Source organism: Podarcis bocagei, assembly GCF_964188305.1.
Source record: "Podarcis bocagei genome assembly, chromosome: 3".
In the NCBI taxonomy this organism is placed as follows: Eukaryota; Metazoa; Chordata; class Lepidosauria; order Squamata; family Lacertidae; genus Podarcis; species Podarcis bocagei.
In genome coordinates, this window is record NC_138127.1 from 96,101,825 (window position 1) to 96,118,288 (window position 16,464).

Consider the following 16,464-nt stretch of genomic DNA (forward strand, 5'->3'; position numbering starts at 1 on the left):
ATATTCTAAACAAAATAGTGGATATATGATTTTTGTGGTTCATGCTGTGGCCACAGACATGTGATCTGACAGTGAGTTTGGAGTAGCCCAATGCAAAAACCCTGAGGATCCATGTGGATCCATGTTTTGTATCCAGGCCTTTGGTCAGGGCGCAGCCTGACTCCCTCCTTTGGCAATCTTTACAATACTTTAGTTTATGGTTGCCATCAATTTTGATTTTAATTAATTCTTATGATGTTTTTATAATGTTGCACTATTTTAGTGTTGTTAGCCGCCCTGAGCCCGGCTTCGGCTGGGGAGGGAGGGATATAAATAAAATTTATTATTATTATTATTATTGTAACCACGGAGGAGGGAAGGAAGGGGAACCATGGATCCTCTGCTCACGACTGCAGCAGATCCCCCACCCCACCCGCAGGCATTCGCTCCATAACACGCACAGACATTTCCCCTTACTTTCTAGGAGGAAAAAAGTGAGTGTTATGGTGCAAAAAATACGGTAAGTACTTAACCCGAGGTACCACTGTACTGCCTTTCACACTGGAATTAGGAGGATTGTGGGAAAATGATTGCTTGTACATAAGAGCATGAGCAGAGTTCTTATTATTGCAGAGTGATTTTACAGCACGAGATATTGCTAAGAGCATGATGAGCACGTGAACACCTCATGCTAGACTAATGATTGGCTCACGTAGCAGAACACTCTCTTTGTCTGTGGGCAAAAGCAAGGTTACATTCCTTTGATTTGGTACCTTTAGGATCACTGGAGCTACAGCTGCCATGGATAGCTTTATCCTCCGTTCAAATGGATGAGCGTCCTCTGTAAAGTAGGACACATGACCACCCTGCAGGTTGAGGAAAAGCAAAATACTTGGTAGCTCTTTTCAACCAGCAGGAAGGGGATTAGATTCCAAAGTGCTTGGGAGAGTAGGAACCTGACCTTCCAACAGGTGGAATCAGCAAGCTGGAAATTCTCATGCACACCAGGTGTGCTCACCCCGAAACAATCCAATCTTGTTCAGGTCATTCCCTGCCTACCAAATATCTTAGTTAACTGCAAACACCTATTTTTTTTCTGAAATGGACACTGGTTGGGGGGCAATTTTAATTAAAAATGGCCTTTCTTCAAGAACAATTTTCTCTCTCTCACTCAAAAAAAAAAAAAAAAAAAGCTATTTGCTTTCTTAGCTGGGTGCACATGAACCCCACTGAAAGTAATGGGATTGGAATATTATCTATGTGCTAAAACAGGTATGAAAAAACAGGTATGGTGTGATTATAACAATAAGCACATGCGCTTCTGACCTGTTTTAACTCACGCATACAGGCAACGCTCCATTTTCTTTTGTTTCCATGGAGCCTGCTTTTACAGTATGTGTATGTACTACTTGAAGCTTAGAGAGAGAGAGAAGATTTAGTACGTGGTTCAGCGACTATTTGATTAATGTCAGAATAATCAATCTAAAACATTTTGATTGATTAAGGCGGTGCCCCCAATGAACTGGTCAGCAGGTTTTAAGGTTTTTAAATATATATATTAATACAAGCACTTATAAGAAGTGCAGATGGGTTTTAAACGGTTTATTTTAAAAAATATATCCCTTGGTAGGACTATGTCAATAGTACATTTCAGATCCAAATCCCAATGGATCATTATAAGATTTTGCAGACCCATTAAGAGAAGACAGCTAAAGGTGGTTTCTTACAGGATGCATCCTAACCAAATTGGTTGTATTTGATTTACTGTTTGGTTTCCTTTGAAAGGCAATTCTTGGCCTAGGCATACACGGCACTTCAAAAAAAGAGAAAACCAATATGAAAATAGTTTAAATGCACAGTCTCTTTTTTAAAAATGCGGGCTGAGCCAGGAAATGCAGAACAATGATGTAGCCGTATGCTGGAGCATTCAGAAGAAGGAACATCATGTCAGAAAATAATAATAGCTACTTAGTGTAACTTCAACCTGATCCACTTGACCATTAAGACCTGGTGAATTGGGTTAAGATTAAGGTCAACAGCTGTGAATTAGGTCTCCTTCTCATACAATACATCAGGTTTACCTGAGCTCCTTGAAAGGGCAGCATGCCCCGTTTCACTGCTTGAAGTGAAATGTGCTGCCCTACCATTCTGCTGGCTTTGGACGCGGGTGGCACTGTGGGTTAAACCACAGAGCCTAGGACTTGCCGATCAGAAGGTTGACGGTTCAAATCCCCACGACGGGGTGAGCTCCCGTTGCTCGGACCCTGCTCCTGTCCACCTAGCAGTTCGAAAGCACGCCAAAGTGCAAGTAGATAAATAGGTACCGCTCCGGCGGGAAGGTAAGCGGCGTTTCCGTGCGCTGCTCTGGTTCGCCAGAAGTGGCTTAGTCATGCTGGCCACATGACCCGGAAGTTGTACGCTGGCTCCCTTGGCCAATAAAGCGAGATGAACGCCGTAACCCCAGAGTCGGCCACGACTGAACCTAATGATCAGGGGTCCCTTTACCTTTACCTTACCATTCTGCTACCTCTGCCAGCCATACCAACCCAATGCTGGTGGAGAGGCGGAACTGGCCTCAATTGTGGGTGAGATCGCACCCATTTCCGGCAAGATCTGAAATGCTCTGCAAGATCTCACATGGCTTTTGGTGAGATCTTGCTGAAAATCAGCAAGATCTTGCCCAATGTTGGCACTGCTTCTATGCTGGCAGCAGAGGAGGCACCCATAGGGACACCATCTCATTTTTTTTTTTTAATAAAATTTTTATTGGTTTTACAAAATTTTTAAAGACAAACAAACACCTAAAAAGACATACAAACACGTATAATTTCATAACATTTTTTCATAAACCTCTTTTCCGGGACTCCCCCATACCCCCCCTTTCTGCATTCCAATGTCCATAATTTTTTAGCAACTTCTAAACATTCCTTTCCAACCTCTGTCATCTTGATCTTTTCTATAATCTGTTCTTATGTCACTGTATCCCTTTTTTTTTCTTTTTTAAATGCATTGAAATTAAATGGCTTAACCAATGTATCAGTCATATGGAAGGATTCAACAGCAGCAACAACACCAACACCTAAGAAGGTAGTGGGGGAGGCATGGAGATTTCCTTATAAAAAGGCCAATCCACTCGGTAACTCAAGCTACACTCATTATCTCATTATGGGGGAAACACAGATAAGCCACTGATAAGTTATTTTCTGCTACAACCACTTCAACAGCTTTTTTTAAGGACATGAATCAGGCCAACGGGAGACCATGACAGGTAGGTGGGTGGGGAAAGGGAAATTTGGTTGAGTTTACCAACAATTGGGTACGCGGGTGGTGCTGTGGGTTAAACCACAGAGCCTAGGGCTTGCCGATCAGAAGGTCGGCGGTTCGAATCCCCGCAATGGGGTGAGCTCCTGTTGCTCGGTCCCTGCTCCTGCCAACCTAGCAGTTTGAAAGCACGTCAAAGTGCAAGTAGATAAATAGGTACTGCTCTGGCGGGAAGGTAAATGGCGTTTCCGTGCACTGCTCCGGTTTGCCAGAAGCGGCTTAGTCATGCTGGCCACATGACCCAGAAGCTGTATGCTGGCTCCCTCGGCCAATAAAGCGAGATGAGCGCCGCAACTCCAGAGTCATCCACAACTGGACCTAATGGTCAGGGGTCCCTTTACCTTTACCAAAAATTTATAGAAATCCTCACTGCCCTAAAATTTAAGAAGTCGTTTAGAGTTGTACTATTCTAGAAAATTGAGAACTTTGCACAAACTCTGCATCAGCTTCAGAAAGAGGCAACAGAAAGGAGTATATCTACCATGGCTGCAACGGATCCTCAGGAACAAAATGAGTTTGATAATACTCTGGAAACACAAGGAGCCTTGGAAGAGACCAGGTCTACCAAGACCCTATGTACTCTACACATTAACCACATGAAACAAACCAAGTGCTTAGAAAACAGTAGACCATGATCCAAGAAAAGACACAATCCTTACTCATTTGTCTGGGAAATTAAAAAGCAGAGGAAGTGCAGCAAAGTCAATACAACAGAGGCCCATAATCTTATTTCAAAGCACACCATGAAGTGCCTGGAAATCTATTATTTTATTATTAGTATAATGGGATGAAATCAAGGCACACTCACAGCAGAGTATCCTCATATAAAACATCTATTAAATTCCATATTGTACAATAATGAGAGGGAAGTATAAGCAATCGCTGTTCAGCCCCTACCCCTGGCTTCTGAGACTGGCCACACCCTTTGCAGTCAAAAGGACTAGAAACTTGTAAACTTAGGATGTTGGACGTCACATCCCAGCACCAAATTTCACACTTGCACAATGCAGTCCCACAGCAGATGGCATCACTCCCTTTGATCTCATGCAACGGACCAATAAGGGACAAATATGGGCTATAAATATCTCAGAGCTAAACTACACATTACAATGCAGTCACATTTTGGCATGCCTGTTTCTTGCCTTCCCTTTAAAACAATAAAAAAATAGAAATAAAAGTCAAGGGAGGGGCAGGAACTGGATCAGGAATGTGGGAGTGGGGCATTCATCCTTCTTCACTGTGGTCTTGATGAAAATCTTCTCTCTGGAAGCAGCTATTTGCTCCAGGAGGGAAGAATTTTTTTGGGGGTAGTAGATCATGCCCCTTCATTGCCTTGTCGAGGCGAAGGGGCTTGAATAGCTCAGAGAAGCTATGAGCTATGCCTTGCAGGGCCACGCAAGATGGACAAGTCATAGCCGAGAATTTAGACTAAATGTGATCCACCTGGAGAAGGAACTGGCAAACAACTCCAGTATTTTGCCAAGAAAACTCCATGGACATAAAAAATGAGAAGCTTTGAGAAGAAAGTGAGAGTTTCCAAGGCCTGCTCTGATTCATGGGGTCATGGAGAGTCGAACATGACTAAGACGACTAAACAACAACAACAAAGTAGATCATGACTGCTGCTGTGGAACAGTGTTGGCGGTGGAGGGTTGAACCCAGTAGCTGTGGCCCCAATCCTGATCCCCCCCAGTTGCTACTTGGAGCAAATAGATACCTTAAATGTGATCCCTCATTAAAAAAAAGGTGTTCTTTGACTCTTACTCATCTGGAGATGAGCTACCTCACATCTTTTAAATTGTAACTGAGCACACAAGCATATACCTAAGAACAAAAAAGAGCACAGGTGGCAAAGAAGTGCATTTATTTATTTATTTATTTATTTATTATTATTATTATTATTATTATTATTATTATTATTATTATTATTATTATTATTATTATTATTATTATTATTTAAATTTGTATACCGCACTTCATCCATAGATCTCGGGGCGGTTCACAACATAAAAATGCAAGATAAAATCAAAACATACATAATAAAAACAAAAGCAAAGCAGTAACTTTCCCTCCCCCTCCCCCAAACACAGTTTAAAGGTTTCAGTTGTTAATCAGCCAAAGGCCTGGTAGAACAGGAACATTTCTGCCTGACGCCTAAAGGTGTACAATAAAGGTGCCAGCTGAATCTCCATTTAGTTATCTGAATAACTCAAATCCCACTTTTCTTTATCAAAACAAACCCCAAGAGACCTATGGCACAAAGCCAATAAAAACATGAAACCTTTTTTAATAATAATAATACAAAATGAAAAGCAGAAAAGACAATTGAATTAAAAGACACTGATGGTTGAAGAACAGATGCACCACTGTTAAATAGTGAAGTCACAAAGAACAGCACCATGCCAACGGAAGGCTTTCTGGGAAAAACAAAATTCCTTGCCAAGCATCTTAACTAATATACAAGGCAAGGGCCCAGCGGGCATCTCTGAGGAGAGCATCCCACAGAGTGTTGCCGGATCACTGATCGGCTACAGTTCTCTGTTGTGCAGCCTGGCAGCAAACCTAGATTTGGCGCTGCGTAATGTGTGAAGAAGGCCAGATTTGTTGAGAGCTGTCCTGTGCCCACTTTCTTGAGAGTAAGCCACCCTGAATTCAAGGGGGGATTGCTTCTGAGTGGAATGGACTGGCAATCAATAAAACTGGCCCATTGTCTGGTGGTATGCTTAAAATCTTCTGACACATCCGAGAGAACAACCTCTGCAGTATCTGAGAAGTGTACGCCGCCCCAGTTGTAAATATATAAAAATTTAAAATAGGTTGCGCGGAGGGGGGAGGAGAAGGGATCAGAGTGGTGCAGTCCCTGCTCTCCAGGGGCTATCCTGCCCAGGGCCCCCTTAAACCTGTCACTTCTCCTGCACAAAAAGTGTTGCCATCTGATTTTGGTGACTGTACAGAAACAGGCCCAGAGAATTCACAAAAGCTCCCACCCACTCTGGGAGATAACAATTAAGAGAGTGTACAAGCTAAACTGGAAGCCATCTGGGTGTCTTCTGCTGCCATCGCGCTTGCAAATGTGGGGGAGAATTTTGTACAGTTCTTCAGAATGCCCTGCCAATTAACTGCATGTTAAACCAGCAAGGATTGTGGGGAAGGAAGGCAATTCGATTTCCATGGAACCTCAACCCCTTAGCCTCTTCTGGCAAAGGCTGTTAGCCATGCCAAATTATCTATGGTCCCCAAGAGATGAGTGTGAACAGCTGTTGGGAAGACTGAGCTGGGAATGTTAAAATTCGTGGTGTAGCCCTCTCAGGCTGAAACCAAGCAGAGGCGGAGGTTTTCCAAGGTGAGAGCCATTTCATTCAACCTCGTCTAGCATCTATCTCTGCTGATAATCACTAGAACCCACCCCCTGAATCAGATTTGTTAACAGACCCTATATAATACAACAGCAACAGTAATAACAGAAATGTTGATAATGTTTCGCAGTTTCCACAGCACACCATGTCCGGCCAAAAATACCTGTCCTCTGAAAAACCCGACCCCATCATGACTGCCCTCAGAAAACACAACCTCACAATTAACTGATCCGAGACAGGAAACACCTCTGCTTTCTGACTGCTCAAGTCACAAAGATGAACAGAGCTCAGATGCAATTCCAGAAAGAAAAAAACACTTTGCACAAACTTTGATGTCTAAAGTAAACTCTCCCTCCGACCCAGAAAAATAGAAAGAAATCAAAACAAACGAATAAAAATCAAACAACACCAATCTGCCAGATTAACAACTGCTGATAAATGAATCTGGACAAATACAGAATAATACTTGCTAATGGAGTGTATTGTTATTCTGGTGGTTTTTTTTGGGGGGGGGGTAGGGTAATTATAAATCCCTCTGCCCTGAACTCTAATAACAAGAGATTTAAAAAGAAAACCTGCCAATTACTTTCTTTATGTTAAGCCTTTGTTTCGCTCCCCTTCCCTCCCAATAAATCTATTGTCTTACACCCTGTTGTATGCCTGTCTCCTTGGCTAATGGGACTCCCATCACTCCTGTGGTAACACACAAGCTGTAGATAGTGTGAAGACCCTTTCGCTCTTGTTGTTGTGAATAAGGACTGTGAAGGGGTGTCTCTATTTCTACAGGGGGTCCACACACACACACGTACATTCACACACAAATACGATTTATGCACACATCTGATGCCTGTATTTCACACACACACACACACACACACACACACACACACACACATTTAATAATAAAATCATAGGAATGAATAATCCTGAAAAAAATGGAAAGACTTTAAATTAGATGCCTTGGAGATTTGTTACTGACATTTCCATGTTAGAAACAAACAGAGAGTTAGTCACCCCCTCCACTCAAATACAGGAAAAAAAATACATTTGTTGTTATGAACATGCAAATCCCACTAACCTTTAATATATATATATTTATATATCAGCATTAGTTTTTTTGCTTTTTAAAAAAAGAAATAATGCTCTTTTGCATTATGTTCCATGAAATATTAAATAGTCAAACACGGTCATTCTTCCGTACGCAGAAAAACAAGGCATGCACACAGATTCAGAGACATCCGTGCTCTGCTAACAGTGGTAAAGAAACAGAAGCAAACACACACACACATGCAAAATTGTGCCCCAAAGCATGCATACTCAGGGTTTAAGCATCTGGTTTTTTTAGCCAAAATAATTACTAGGTCATTAAAAACAAAGCCACCTAGCAATTATTGAAAGCATCTGTTCTTCATGCTCGCGTTGGCTTCCTCGCTTCCTCCTTTCCAAACAAGCAAAAATTAAGAGACACACACACACACACACGCGTGAACACAAACACACACACAAGCTGTGGCTTAGAAAAGCAGCAGTTAAAGAGAACAGAATGCACCAGGGTTTAAAGTGCTAGTTTCTTGAGCGTAAAAGAAGAAGAAATTTAAAAAGCCAGATCGCATGCAGAAATTTGAGCTCCGTATCTTAACGGCATGCAATCTCCAAGAATACAATTTCTAATTTAAATAAAAACATTTTTTTTTTGGTAAAAAGAAAAAAGAAGAAAAAGTAATTGGTGCAAATGCTTTGCCCCCCTCCTCCTTTATTATCATCATAATTATATATTTTTTTGTTTTTTCGACTAAGTCTCTTAAACCCTGCATGCTGCAGTGCTTAGCCTCTGGTCTGCATCGGCCGTGAGAGAAGAAGCTACCTGAGAGGATTCACAGTGCCATCTCATATCCATGTCTGCCTGGCTACCCTGCGTGCTTATAGCTTTTTTCTTAATTCTTAATGGAAATCCTAGGAAATTTAGTCCATCCTCTGAAATCAATACTGGTGACAGGAGAGCTTCCTGACTCAGTGGGAGATCGAGATGATAAATTGCCTGCGCATCAGCCCGGCCTATCAGTGCTCCGCACACAGATGGAAGACGAGAGGGTGGGGGGGGGGTAGAAACAGAGCTCTGCTGGTCACATGGGCGCAGGGAAGCCAATGGCTGGACTTCTGCTGCAAGAGAGGATGCTGCAGTTTCTCCTGCGGATGAGGAGTGCTGTGCCTCACCATTGGGTACCACTCTAAAGGCAGCCTGTTTCCCCTCCTACCCGCCTCTCCGGCTTGCAGATGCGAGGAATACATTACGTGCTCGTATATTATACAATCACCTCCGCTCAGTTTCAGGTTTTCTGCAACTCCAACTGAATGTAATTAAGCCAGAAACTAAGAAGAAGACACGTTGGGAGCGATGGAGGAGAGAAATGAACCCCACCGCCGTAAATCCTACTTAAACTATTTTGATCTATTTCCCTTTGGCTGATTACTGTGTTTTTGCTTCCCATTAATTTGCAAGCTTAAACAGTGCAATTAGCACGCAGCCCTCAATCCAGGGCTGCCTCAGAAAACACACACACACACACACACACACACACAACCTTCTGACTGTAATTATCATTTTTATGCCCCGGCTAATGAATGGCATTTTGCCTGTGTTATGTTTTATAATGAATGTTTTCTCCACGATGATTCCATGATGACAATTAGGCGATATTGAGAGATGTGTTATGGAGATGCCACGGTGCCATTGAGAACAGCACGTTTTTTAAGAGAGGCAAGCCCATCCGTGAGAGGCAGGCGTTTGCTTCTCTAAGGTAACAAAAGGGGGAGAAGCTCTGGCGATTCCTTCAGCGCTTCTTGCGCATAAGTAGGTCAGCAGACAAGACAGAACGGAATGATCTATTCAGCTTCAGAGTCCTGGATAAATTTAGGGAATCAGCTCATCAGATAAACAACGGGTGGCATACATTAGCCCTACTCAGAGTAAATCCACTGAAGTGAATGGGTCTACTCTGAATATAACCAATGTTGGCTATTACCAGATTAATAAAGCTTTTGCATGAAATGGAGTGCATGCAGGAGGACTCAACAAACCAAGAGATCTGGGGGTTCAGGTAACAGATCCTGCCACATTCACTATTGGCTGCCTTAGCAGCACGAGCTGTTCCTTTTGGCATTTGAAAGATATAATTATTTACTGTTAACACTGCCCTCACTGCGAAAGTTACAATAATTCATCCACAAAGGAGTAAGGAAACATCTGGGATGCCATATGGGAAACCTTTTTTCCCCCAAGCACATCTGCTATCACTCATCAGTCAGCAATAAGCAGATATATTGCATGGTTCTTCAAGGTAAATTATGTTACAGGATCAGCTTTGATCAAGTTAAAGACGAAAAGGAAGAAGCGACAGAAAAACAAGAACCCCAAAATGCCTCCAAAATGCACACAAACAAGACACAAGCAATCAAACAAAACCCACAAAAGAATTTGAGCTGGTTAATAATAATAATAACCCACTTTTATGTCCTAATCTGGATATCCTGCTGCCCATATGAAAATCCAATACATTTCCAATAGATCTGATTGCAAATCCCATTAACACACATTATGCCATGTCAAAAATATTGGCGTTCCTGTTATGTTTCAACCAGGCTGCGCCAAGCCCCTGGGGTTCTCTCAATATTTTCACCCTTACATCAAGTTGTAATTTTGTGACATGTTAACCCTTTCGCTCCAAACCAACTGCAGCCTGATGGCAAAATCATACTTCAATCTTTCACAGCAAGGCATTTCCACAGTTGCAAGCCGAACATGTGCACAACCTATCTGTTTAAATAACCCAAGGAATACAAAACCCATGATGCAGTGTGACCGTTAGCAAAGCATGCATGTACAAAAAAGCATGAGAGCCTTTCATCAAAATCCATAAAAGACACAGACACCTTTACTTGGAGATCATTCTTAGTCATTGCAGGCAACTGGAGGAATGGCTGTTTACATACCCCAGATACCTAAATTCTAACTACAGATGCAAGGAAGGTGTAGAAGGAACAAAAACAAACTAACAACACCACCTTCAATAACCAATAGCCAAAAACTGTACATTGGGGGGAGGCTATAAGCACACACATAACACACATACCTGAACTCAGCTGAAATTGATTCACACATGTATGTTTATCATCATGTGATTGCAACATTCTCTTATTATTTGCATGTGCAAATGGTCCATCATGCATAGAATACCACAGAAATAGCATTCACAGCATATGTTTAAATAAGGCACAGGTCACACTTGCAGAATACATTTAGAGTGATATTATACCACTTTCATTTTCATGGCTCCCCCCCCCCCCAAAGAATATGAGGAACTGAAGTTTGTTAAGGGTGCTGATTGCCGTTCGGAAATCTCTATTTCCCTCTGAGAGCTACAGTTCCCAGAATTCCCTGAGAAGAGAGATTGATTGTTAAACCACTTTGGGAATTGCAGTTCAGGACTCTTAACTGTTTCTGTTTGTTACTGTGTTGTGTATTTTTGTGTTTATACTGTAAACTGCCCCATCATCCTTCGATGATGGGCAGTACAGAAATTGAATAGATAATAATAAAATAATTATAACAAACTACAATTCCCAAGATTCTCTGGGAGACGTCAAATGATACACTGCTTGCAAATCAATTGTGAATTCTGAAGTACGACTGTGTTTTAGTTTGTGTATCATTTTGGGAATTGTGAATTAGGTAGATTCATCTCTAAACGAATCAAGTTTCTCACCCTCCTCAATCTGCCTCCCTCATTATGAACATTCAGGAGGAATTTAAAAATATTCCTGTTTGCCCAGGCACTTGATGGACGAAAGAGACTGTTCCTGGCAATTATTACATGTGAGGTTATGCCATTGTTTTCCAGAGATTTTAGACAAGATTAATATTTCCCAGTGCTTTCCCTCATTTTATTTTTAATTGTGCTGGCTTTCCATTTGGTTGTTTGCCACCCTCGGCTCCTTTGGGAACACACAGGAACACTGGATTTTGTCTTACACTGAATCAGACCATTGGTGCCTCTGACTCAATGCTGTCTACACTGGCTGGCAGGAGCTGGCAGCCTGTCTACACTGGCTGGTAGGAATTCCCAGCCCTACCTCAAACTTCCAGGAATTGAACGTGGGATCTTCTGAATCCACAGAAGATACCAGTACTTTACCCCTCAGCTACGACCCTATAATATTGGAACATGTTTGCTACGGCTACACTACGAACCCAGGAATCTGCCTTGTACAAAATCAGACCATCAATCCATCAAGTTCAGTATTGTCAACTCTGACTGACACCAGCTCTCCAGGATTTCAGGGAATACCTGCAGATGCTGGGGACTGAACGCTGGAGATTTTTCTAGCAAAGTATGTTCTTAATTTTATAATTTTTTAATGACAAATAAGGGCCAGCAATTTATACACTGAGAGGCACCCGTGGAAGAACTGTGAGCATGTTGCCTTTGGCCCAACACCTAATAGGGGATAGGCCGTTATACTTTGTGGAAGTTTTTCTTTCTCTCTCTCTCTCTTTTTGCTAAGAACCAATGAGTCATGACAGCTCCAAGGGTTAACGTTATCAAGTCCTCCTCTCCAGCTCCCTGAGGGCCTTTTGAGAATCACTCAAAACTACTTAGGATAATGAATGTCTACAGTAAGGAAGAAGACAAGTGATCTTCAGCACAGGAAAGACAAAATTAACTTAGCAATTATTCTAACAAAAGCTCAGAGAGCCCAAGCTCATTTTGAACTCGATTCCCACCATCCTCTCTGTCGGTTCCGTTCTGGGGTAAAAATGTCAGATACTTCATCTCTTATTTAGTAATGCCTTTAACTTGCTTCATTCTCTTTTGAGCCTCAATATATATATAGACACACACACACACACACACACACACACACACACACTCTGACCACAGAATCCTAGAATCCTAGAATTATAGAGTTGGAAGGGACCCTCAGGGTCATCTAGTCCAACCCTGTGCAATGAAGCATCCAACCATTCCCTGTTTAGGGAAGTTTTTAATGTTTGATGTTTTATCGTGTTTTTAATATTCTGCTGGGAGCCGCCCAGAGTGGCTGGGGAAACCCAGCCAGATGGGCAGGGTATAAATAATAAAAATTATTATTATTATGCACAGTACATGGGCTTTCTGCCATGGCTAAGGGCCAGATAAGTCATCTGGCCTGAGCTCTTGAGAAGTGATAGATTAGAAATTGCATCTACTAATTATTAACTGTCCCATCCAATAACACTGATCTTAAAGAATGCTCCCAGTGCATTTCAGAGCACAATTCAAAGTGTTGGTGCCGACCTTTAAAGCCCTAAACAGCTTTGGCCATGTACACCTGAAGGAGCATCTCCACCAGCATCATTCAACCCAGACACTGAGGTCCAGCTCCAAGGGCCTTCTGTGAAAAGTGAGGTTACAGGGAAGCAGGCAGAGGGCCTTCTCGGTAGTGGCGCCCGCCCTGTGGAACGCCCTCCCTTCGGATGTCAAGGAAATAAACAACTATCTGACTTATAGAAGACATCTGAAGGCAGCCCTGTTTTGGGAAGTTTCAAATGTTTGACATTTTATTGTGTTTTTAATATTCTGCAGGGAGCAGCCCAGAGTGCCTGGGGCAACCCAGTCAGATAAGCAGCAGCTCTAAACAGAATGATGATGATGATGATGATGATGATGATGTACTGTGTGCCACAGACTTCTGCTTGCTCAATGGAATGTGGCTTCCATCTCTGCTCTGCTCAAAAATATCTGCTCGGAGAGGAGAAGGATTAGGGAAAAAACCCCACCCAGAACAGATTTAGGGGGCATATTAAAAAAAGGTAAAGGTTCCCTGACAGTTAAGTCCAGTCACAGACGACTCTGGGGTTGTGGCGCTCATCTCACTTTACAGGCTGAGGAAGCCAGTGTTTGTCCACAGACAGTTTTTCCGTCATGTGTTTGTCCACAGACAGTTTTTAGTCATGTGGCCAGCATGACTAAGCCGCTTCTGGCGAACCAGAGCAGCGCACGGAAACGCCGTTTACCTTCGTGCCAGAGCGGTACCTATTTATCTATTCGCACTGGTGTGCTTTTGAACTGCTAGGTTGGCAGGAGCTGGGACAGAGTTGCAGGGATTCGAACCTCCAACCTTTCAATTGGCAAGTCCAAGAGGCTCAGTAGTTTAGACCACAGCGGCACCCGCATCCCTAAGGGGCACATTGGGGGTGGGGGGAGATTAAGAGGAAGGGAAGGTTCATTGTACAAGTAGACTGCTGTGTACAGCCAGGGTGACTTTCTTGGATACATTCCTAAATTAATAAATATGGTCTTGTGAGTAAGACATGGTAATATATATATTTCTTTGAATAATTCCTTTTGGGGAGTGAAGGCCTCCACAAATGCATCCCTTACATAACCGTCTGTGTGTCTCTGATGAATTGGTTTGCATCGACTTTGAAAATATAAAAAAAAGATTGTGCCTCTCAAGAATAAACATGTATGATTCACTGAGCGCAAGAATAACAACAACACCAGATTAAAGAATTGTATTTTTCCATTTTGCCACTTCTGTTAAATGGGAAGTTCTTCAGCTCATAGCTTTCATAAAACTCAGTCGCTGGCTTCTGAGGAGCACTTCATTTTGCGCATGGTTACAGCTGAAGACTGTGTGCCTACACTTGTGTACATTGTGGAGGGTGAATTTTTACACAGAGGAGAATGTTGTGGGTGGAGAAGGAGAATATTGTGGATGCAGAGTATCTTGACTTTGGTAAGGCTTTTGACAACGTCCCCCATGATAAGCTGGTAAAATGTGGGCTAGATGATATTCCTGTTAGGTGGATTTGTAGCTGGCTGAACCCAGAGAGTACATACTAATGGGTCTTTACCCTCCTGGATAAAAGTGAAAAGTGGGGTGCCACATGGTTTTGTCCTAGGCCCGTTGTTGTTCAATGTCTTTATAAACAACTTGGATGAAGGAATTGAGGGGATGCTCATCAAATTTGCAGATGACACCAAACCAAGAGGGGTAAGTCAAGACCGCTGAAAACAGAATTGGGGTAGAGTATGACCTTAACGGCTTGGAGAACTGGGCCCAAACTAACAAAATGACTTTCAAAGGGACAAATGTCAGATTCTGCACTTAGGCAGGAAGAACCAGCTGCACAGCTTGGCTTGACAGTGGTAAATGTGAAAAGGTGGTGGACCCTTCTTCCTTGGAAGTTATTAAATAGAGGTTGAACAGCTGTCTGTCTGGGATTCTTTAGCTGCAATTCCCGAATTGCAGGGGGCCGGAGTAGTCCACCCTGATCAACAAAGGCTGGCGACTTCTGATCTAAAATGTGAGTAGTGTTAGACTAAAGTTTACCATCTTGCTTTAAGTCCCCACCCCAAATAGAGATCTCTATTTCAGGAAGGGACGTGGGTGGCGCTGTGGGTTAAACCACAGAGCCTAGGACTTGCCTATCAGAAGTTCAGCAGTTCGAATCACCGTGATGGGGTGAGCTCCCGTTGCTCGGTCCCTGCTCCTGCTAACCTAGCAGTTTGAAAGCATGTCAAAGTGCAAGTAGATAAATAGGTACCGCTCTGGAGGGAAGGTAAACGGCGTTTCCGTGCGCTGCTCTGGTTCGCCAGAAGCAGCTTAGTCATGCTGGCCACTTGACCCGGAACCTCTACGCCAGCTCCCTCAGCCAATAAAGTGAGATGAGCGCCGCAACCCCAGAGTCGGTCACAACGGGACCTAATGGTCAGGGGTCCCTTTACCTTTACCTATTTCAGGAAGACAGAGTTCGGAAACCTTTCTCAGTCTGAAGGCTACACACCTTTTCCAGTGCCAAATGCCATTAAAGGATGGAGCCATTGGCAAAAATTGGTGGAGTATTTATTGCAGAAGTTACCTTTATATTAAGTACAGTAGGCTAGTTTCTACACACACACACACACACACTTCTTTCCTCAATCAGACAAGGAAGAGGTGCTATCAGGGTTCAAGGGCAAAATCTCTCCAGGCAAAAATGCTTGGAGTGCATAGAGGAGCCAGTGAGGGGGTGTGGCCTGTGGAGAGGGGAGTGGCCTATGGAGATTTCCAAGGGCCAGATAGAACATACTGGAGGGCCACATTCAGCCTTCACAGCTTTCCCAGACTCTTCGGTAAAAGTCTGCAGCAAAATTTTTTTGGGGGGAAAGTTGCCACGAACTGTTGAGGAGGCACCTGCATAATAACTTTACAAGACTCTTCCTGAAACAAAAGAGAATACTTTCCCATTGGTATAATTAGCCAGGCTCTTTTTCGCAGTGACCGCCTTCTCGTTTTCAGCAATGCTGATTCCATTTGCAAAGGTTGCCTACCTATAACTAAAACAATAACGTCGCCTCCGCAGTTCCGCACACTAGGAAATACATTATTTACTGATGAATTCGGAAGTTATGAAAACGTAATTAGAGGGGCCCACCTAGGCCGCTGGGTGACTCCCTCCTGAAATTATTGAGATGATTTAAAGAAAGAAATAGAGCAAAACAAGCTGAGTGGGATCCTGTTCCATATCCCTTGTTTTTGCAAAACTCCGAGATGGATTTCTGCAATATATTGTTGCTTTCAGCTGAAGGGCTCTCCTGAAATTCAGGAACTACAGTGCTCATTTCACACTCCTCTGAGGATTCCGTTTTAAGTGACTATTACCAGTGCTGCCCAGCCAAGTAACTACTTTGGACAAGAAACAATCACTGCTCACCTTGCTGGAGTTAAAAGTTCTGTGCCTGACAAAGTTCTACTCAAGGTAGCCCCACTGAAATTACCTGGA

At 42.9% G+C, this 16,464-nt stretch overlaps 1 protein-coding gene across 35 annotated transcripts in view; it reads right to left on the minus strand.

Annotated features, from left to right (window-relative positions):
• The window catches only part of NRXN1 (neurexin 1), a 1,024,248-nt gene that overhangs the window by 54,470 nt on the left and 953,314 nt on the right, over window positions 1-16,464 (minus strand). The window contains exon 1 of one of the 35 annotated variants that reach the window (XM_081188386.1): window positions 8,521-8,726. The exons of 33 other annotated variants lie outside the window; for them this stretch is intronic. In XM_081188386.1, the coding sequence (XP_081044512.1) occupies window positions 8,521-8,553 (33 nt within the window). In that variant the 5' untranslated portion in view covers window positions 8,554-8,726. Of the gene's footprint in view, window positions 1-8,520; window positions 8,727-16,464 lie in introns of those variants that run through there. One more of the 35 variants, XM_081188385.1, reaches the window with a different exon arrangement.